This window comes from Montipora foliosa, chromosome 4 (genome assembly GCF_036669935.1).
Source record: "Montipora foliosa isolate CH-2021 chromosome 4, ASM3666993v2, whole genome shotgun sequence".
Classification (NCBI taxonomy): domain Eukaryota; kingdom Metazoa; phylum Cnidaria; class Anthozoa; order Scleractinia; family Acroporidae; genus Montipora; species Montipora foliosa.
In genome coordinates, this window is record NC_090872.1 from 6,872,670 (window position 1) to 6,880,169 (window position 7,500).

The window sequence follows — 7,500 nt, forward strand, 5'->3', positions numbered from 1 at the left end:
GACTGGCAAATTTTATATTTATGTACTACTTCCCCACCGACACAGCACCACAGTTTCTTTAGAAACTACCCCCTTCCAAAAGAAAAGTAATATCGTTTCATGCCAGTTTTAATCTTACGAAATGTAGTCGTTATCTTTAAATTCAACAATCGAAAACATATTCATAGACGTAAAAGGAAAGTAAAAAGGTCCAAAGGAAGCTACAAAGATCATAAATTATTGGGCTTTCAGTCTGAAAGAAGATGTGTGTGCCTCTGTTCTAAAAGAAGAAAAACATTTCGACGATTTCTGGGACGGATCCAGGTTTTTAGCAGGGGGGGGGGGGGGGGGTTTCCGGGCCGGAGGCATCCTCCCCTGGAAATTTTTGAAATTTCAAGTCATCGGAATCGCGATTTCCGCCACTCTACGGCAAAGTCAGCGTCTTTTAATATAATTATTAAAAGTTAAAATGCCATTCTTTTTGCATCAAAATGTAACAGAGCTGCGTAAAAACGATGCAAATTTGCATTTGCAAAACTATGATAAAAATATACTGCATTTGATCTTTTTTTCAAATTTGTGTTTATCAAAGACTGGATCAACCAGAACCCTTCTTCGGGAGTATCTCTCCGCAAAAAGCTCAACCACAGCATCGTCGACGTCACGGTAGTCAACGGGCTTTTCGTAGTGAATGTTTATCAGAGCCAAGTTTGACAGTCTTAAATTGCATGGTTATCAATTTTTTGCATTTAAGATTGACTATATTTATTTATATTTAAACAAGTTTTTGACGTTAGCTGTTTTAATTTAGGGGGTTCGATCGAACTCCCCGAACCCCCCTAGATCCGCCCCAGGGATTTTATCTTCGAGTGTCTCGGACCCCCAAGCGTCCATATAATGTTTTGTTTGTTGATTAGATCTATTAATGAAACAGGGCTTAGTATGTTTTTTCCGTTCAGGTACGCACAGGAAGGAGTAGTGAAACGAGAGCCGAAGGCGCGAGCCTCTAGGGGGGTGTGGGGGCGTGTTCCCCTAGAAAATTTTTATTTTTACGACCTCAGAAATACCATTTTCCATATTTTCAAGGGGAAGTTTCACGAATCAAAGCATGAAAAAAATATTTATGAAAGTCAAGTAGACTACTGCACGACTGATGAAACAACGCGAAAATGTATTTTTTAACGATATTTCGGCTGGCCAATACCAGCCTTTATCAGGTTTAGATCTCGAAATAAACCTGATGAAGGCTGGTATTGGCCAGACGAAATATCGTTAAAAAATACATTTTCGCGTTGTTTTATCAGTCGTGCAGTAGTTTGCATGACTTTCATACATACATGAATACATATTATTATATGTATTATTTCTTTCTTATTCTTATTTCTTTCTTAATTGTCAATATAGGTCAGACAAGTGGCAGCTTACTCAGCTGATGTTGACCTACCTACCTACGGCACTAACACCATTACTAAAGAAAATTAATAATAAATAAAATTTTCCATATCCTTTTTGGTATTGACAGTTGTTCCTTTTACAAACGAGATTTTCTCTAAGGTCTTCTTATTACTTTTAAGAGTTTTCTTAAAATTGTCTTTTACCTTCAGACTTCTGGTCAGCTTATGTAGACAGTTCCATCAGTACAATTGGTCCTCTATAGTCAAGATTATTTTTTGCCCACTCACTGTTCTTAGTATTTATTTGTGCCATTTTTCCTTTCCTTTCTGATTCAATAAATCTGAATTTACACAGCCAATTTACGATTTTATGCTTAGTCTTGCCACTTTAAGTACTCAGGGTCTCACATTCGTGCACATTTCTTGGTACTTTCTTAAATTAATATTGACATAGATTGAGAAGAGTCTCGGGCCCAATAAGGATCCTTGTGGTACTCCAAATTTCACTCCCAACCGAATTCTGACTGTACTCCGTTGATATCCAGAGACTGTTGTCTATCACTCAAGTAACTATCTAGCTATGTTAGGAGGTTTCCGCTTATGCCGCAGCTTTGTAATTTGTAGTGAAGAATATTTCTATCAAATGAGCAGTCAAATGCCTTGCGATCTTCTCTGACCCAACGCTGTGCAAGACTTATCGTCCACGGTGTGTTTGCAAAGGTTTTAAAACCTCAACTTCACATGAAAAAAGGTAACTTTTCAGAAAACTCTTGCACTTGTTAAAGTCGCTTTTTGCGGCCAAAAAAATCTCTAAATAAATAAATAAATAAATACATACATACATACATACATACATACATACATACATACGCATCAAATAAATAAATAAATAAATACATACATAAGTCAAATAAAATAAATAAATAAAATCTGCCGTTTTTTTAGATTTTCGAGGTACACAAGTGCGCTTCGCAAGTGCGTATCTGGCCCGAGTTGCTCGAAGCATGGTTAGCGCTAATAAGCAGCGTTAAATACCACGGAAACTAATTGGTTTTGATACCAGCTCTTAACCAATGGCTAGCGCTAACCAGGCTTCGAGCAACCGGTCCCTGGTCGTTATATACGCCCTAGTCTTCGTAGCAGGCGGTTTGGTAAATTTCAAAAGCTTCTTTGCACCGGGTTGACTTTCGAGTGATCGTTTGAATGCAAACCACATGAAAAGCAAGTGAAGAGGGAGGGGGCAAGGAGAAGCCTTCTCCTCGGCCCCTCCCCCTCGCGTTCTCGTTTGACTTCGGTCCAGGTTTTCGCGCGGCCATATTCAAAACGATCACTTGAAAGTCAACCCCAGTGGAAAGAAGCGTCTAAAATTCGCCAAACCGCCTGCTACGCAAGCTAGCTACGCCCCTGTGAAATGTTCCGCTTGAAAACAACTTATTTTATTCCAAAAAGTGGCAACCGATCGTTAAAATACGCATGTTTTGGAAGCAAGACATGAAAGTTAAGAAAAAAAAATCATGATAATGTTCCCGACCTATCCAATCGAACAGTTCGGCAATCGAACCCAATCGAACACCAATCGTTCGATTGCTGAACTCAATCGAACGTAATCGAACTCACAATAAAATTTTGCCAATCGAACACAATCGAACGTTCGATTACCGAACGATTGGTAATCGAACCCAATCGAACGTTCGATTACCGAACGATTGGTGCAATCGAACGTTCGATTAACGAACGCCGTTGTTGAACGCCGTTGTTGAAATGGTGCGATTTTCTCTGTTGAGAAGCATTTCCTTTTAACAGTCACAGTACCTTAACAGTCATCGAAATTGCCTTTTATTTGTTTTGTTTTGTTCGAACATTGACATTCTTGCAGTATGATGTTCAGTTCCTGTTTATTCAATAAAAGCTGACAATTATTATAGTCCACGTGTTTTACTCAGTTTGAGGCGTCAAGGGACAATTGCATTGGATTAGTTCAATTTTGTTCGATTTTGTTCGATTATATTGGTTCGATTGGTTCGAAAATCTAACTCACAGCAAAATGAGTGTTCGATTTTGTTCAGATGCCGAACCCAATTGAATGATTGGAGTTAATTTTTTATTGGCTAATCGTGTTAGTCTCCGATCCATGACGACAAAACTGCAAGTATTGTAATACACGATCAAGAAAAAGATTACGGACAGAAAATTAGCTTTAGATTTTTTTGATGATGTATAGCCGCCGAGTGTCAAGGATTTCGAACACAGCACAAGAAACTTCTCTAACACAAAACAGCTTTATTTCTCAACACTACGTTTTACATATACCGAGCTCGTTGCCCGAGAGCGACTGGTAATGGAAAGATTTGCGCTCCTGCTAATATTAGGGAGCTCAAAAGCAAGGACGACCACGACCACGACGACTACGGGAACCACACGACTACGACCACGACGACTACGAGAACGACACGACTACGACCACGACGACTACGAGAACGTCATAAAACAATAGGATCAATGAGCGAAAGCAATGGTTGTTCAGGCCCCGCACGTTTGTTTTACGTTTTGGAACATTTTGTCTGCAAGCAGTCTCTCTTTTTGCTCTAAAATCATTGAAATGAACACGTACGATCAATTCAAAATAGCTGAAGCTGCGGGTCTCAATAGACCTTAATGGAGTTGAGCCTGCAGGCACATTTTCTTTTGTTTAAAACTACACGCAAAAGAAGTGCTAGTTTTGTACCCCATATGAACCATGTGAGCGTTAGCCCTACTAATGGAAATGGGGCCCACACAAGGACAGAGAAAAACTCTGACCAGGATGGGAATTGTGTCCTTGTGTAGGCCCATTTCCATTAGTAGACTTAGTAGGGCTAACGCTCACATGGTTCATATGGGGTACAAAACTAGCACTTCACATGACACTCTAATCAGTTAAGTCTGTCCAAATATAAAGTGCTACACTGCCAACGTTTGCAAAAACGTAACCCTCCCTTTTACTTGTACATGTTCATTGTCGTGACTTTAACATCTTCAGTTCCCACGGCCTGCTCCCGTCAGACCTTGTAGCTCAGTCGATAGAGCAGCGGTGATATAACCCGAAGGTCGTGGGTTCAATTCCCACCCTGGTCAGAGTTTCTCTCTGTCCTTGTGTGGGCCCATTTCCATTAGCAGGGTTTAACGCTCACATGGTTCATATGGGTACAAAACTAGCACTTCACATTACACTTTAATCGGTTAATTAAGTCTGTTCAAATATAAAATGCTACACGGCCAACGTTTGCAAAAACGTAACCCTTCCTTGTACATGCAAAAGAGGCTTAAGGGTCAATTCGATTCAAAATGACCCGTTAGACTCGTTTATGCGGCAAAACCGCTGAGAACTCCGATAAGGGCTATTGCAAATCTGTCACATGTTTTCCATTGTTTATTCACTTGATGAAAATATAATGCGAAGAAGTTGAATAATAAATAGCTTATTGGACGATTAAGTGTGTAGTATCTTGGGATATGTTTACTTGTCTCTTGTATTTTGCTCGCCACTATACAGCGAGACTCACAATACTACACACGAGTAGTCTTAAATTTAATTTAGTACTGTAATTTAGTACTGTAATTATCACTCACAATGCTATGGAAAGGTCTTAACGGATGGTAAAAATGGAAATTATCTGAAGGTGAAGAAATATGTCGGAAAAGGATGATTACATTTTAGCTTCAACCCAAAAAACGAATATCCCATGCATTTGTTCCCTTTCACTTGTCCATGCATCCAAATTTGGCATTACATTGCGTCATACAAGCGTAGAACGCATGCGCATCTCCATCAGTTGCCAATATGGCGGCTCGCCGGAGTGGTGTAGCACTGTTTAGGCGATGTATTTTTTGCCTCAGAGAAGCGCCGAAGCAAAGTTGTGATTTCAGTATTCGTAGCTTTTCGTGTTTGAGGAAGGCTGTTATTGTTGGCTCAAGCAGAGGTGGGATTTTCCGCGCTACCGGTAAGAATTCGTGCTCCTTGCTGACAGCGATAATCGTATATATAATTTTGCATTTTGGGAAAGCACTGATTGTTGATTTTATGATTTCAGCACCGGCGTCAAATCCTTCTTTTGTTGGTGTTCTTTATCGTCAAGCTGGGAAATTTCACACTTCAGGTGAACCGCATGAGCAGAGTTTTTTAGCAATAATTAAGCCTATGCCTTATAATTAGTGTGGTTTGATGAAAACCCACGTGTGTTGTTGTCGCTGATCGTGCCAATAATCCATGATTTTTATGGGCTGAAAGCAAATTTTTGCATACATTTGAGATTAGCCGATCTCATAAAGTTATCGTTATCATTATTGCAATGATTAATCATTTATCAAATTACAAATTGAGATGTTAATAACGTTATAATTCTAATAATTTATTTATTTATCAATTAATTTTTGTATTTGTTTTTCGTTTTTCCTTTAAGATACACTTAGTAAAAAAGATTATTACGAGATTCTAGGAGTTTCACGAAATGCTGATTCAAAAGAAATTAAGAAGGCTTACTTCAATGTAAGTATTCCACTGTTGTCAGCATTTTACATTTATTCAAGGGTTAAAGATTGCTTGCTATGAAAATACTGTATCTTTCTTTATGCATTTCAAATCAGACAGCAGCGCCCTTTGTTCATTCATATATTGTCCTATTGAGAGGTCATTAAATCTGGTAATCAAAGTACCGTATTTACCTGTGTATAAGTCAACCTTTTATGGCCTCAAAAGAAACTCCAAAAATTGCCCTCGACTTATACACCGGTCAAAGATTTAGAGCCAAGTTCCAGCTAAATAATTTATTCAAAATTAACATAATAATGTTGTCTTGGGCATAACAAACGCAGTGGACAAAAGACTTCGAAATGAATGTAAGCAATTCCAGTTGAAATGAAAAGGATTTGTCCAACTCTAAATGTTGAAGATACTCACAAGGACAAGATAATATGAAATGGACACTGGAAAGCTCAAAAAGGCATTTCTGTTTCTTCAAATAAAACATGATCCTTCAATGGCTTAGTAACCTGGTGCAATACCTCATGTTTGCGTGCAAGCATCGTCACTCATGTTGCCTGGTTGTTAATGATTGTTTTTTATTCTTTATACAAACCTGGCTTATTTAAATGCTTTTGCAAACTTAGTATTGTTTGGCTTATGAGTTTTGTTTTGTTTTTCATGTGAGAAATTATAAGTTAGGGACCAATTAAACCTTGCACACTTCCCATCATTTTTAAAGTTATTTTCAAAGATTGATTCCTGCTTCTGTGATGTTGTGCTTATCCTCTAAAGCCCTTTATCCTTGAACAACGAAACAAGTTAGTTTGAGGTTTACATGGGTGATTTTCTGAGAACTTTTTCAAAACTCAAGGACAAAATGCCTGTATATACAACAACTGTTGAACCACAAAACTATTAAGCGCTTGAGGCCCTGATTGTTTTGTGTATCCACAGTTCCAGAAGTTGAAGAATACAAGATTAGTGTCCCATGAACATTTAACAAAGAAATTAAGAAATTCTTTTTTTTGCCATCAAAAATGGGGGGTCGACTAATATTATCATTAATAATATTTTACTCATGTGCCTCTATTCCACTTTTCATCCTACATGTTCCTCTGTAATTTGGCAGGAAACATGATGGACAGAGACATGGCTTTTGCTCCATCCTAATACAGTAATAGTTTTAAGGGGTATTGTATTTAATATTGTAATAATTACATGTATGTTATATGTTTATTAACTTACTATTTTCCTATTTTGCACAGTTGGCCAAACAATACCACCCTGACACGAATAAATCTGCTGGGGCTGCTGAAAAGTTCCAAGAAATAAGTCAGGCATATGAGGTATTGCATCCTGTCCAATAACAGTACCGTGAAATGATAGCGAATTTCGTCGAACTATGCAAAATTTCCTTTAGCTTGAGCGAACTTTGAAAGGTATAGTTAAATTTCATTGGAAATTTCATTGGAAATTTTATTTGCAATTTCGCTCCCACTAATGAAATTTCGTCTGAAATTTTGCTTCCTTGAACAAATTTGCTCAGTGAAAATTTGAAATTTCAAATAATTCTGAAACAGCAGAGGTCCCAGCAAAATCTCACCAAAAATTTATTTTCCTTAAAGT

The 7,500-nt window shown here is 38.0% G+C and overlaps 1 protein-coding gene across 2 annotated transcripts in view; it reads left to right on the forward strand.

Annotated features, from left to right (window-relative positions):
* Positions 1-5,187: 5,187 nt before the first annotated feature.
* LOC137999668 (dnaJ homolog subfamily A member 3, mitochondrial-like) overlaps positions 5,188-7,500 on the forward strand; it is an 18,147-nt gene continuing 15,834 nt past the window's right edge. For both annotated transcript variants that reach the window (XM_068845518.1, XM_068845517.1), the window contains exons 1-4: positions 5,188-5,353; positions 5,444-5,509; positions 5,813-5,898; positions 7,140-7,220. In XM_068845518.1, the coding sequence (XP_068701619.1) occupies positions 5,194-5,353; positions 5,444-5,509; positions 5,813-5,898; positions 7,140-7,220 (393 nt within the window). In that variant the 5' untranslated portion in view covers positions 5,188-5,193. The remainder of the gene's footprint in view (positions 5,354-5,443; positions 5,510-5,812; positions 5,899-7,139; positions 7,221-7,500) is intronic.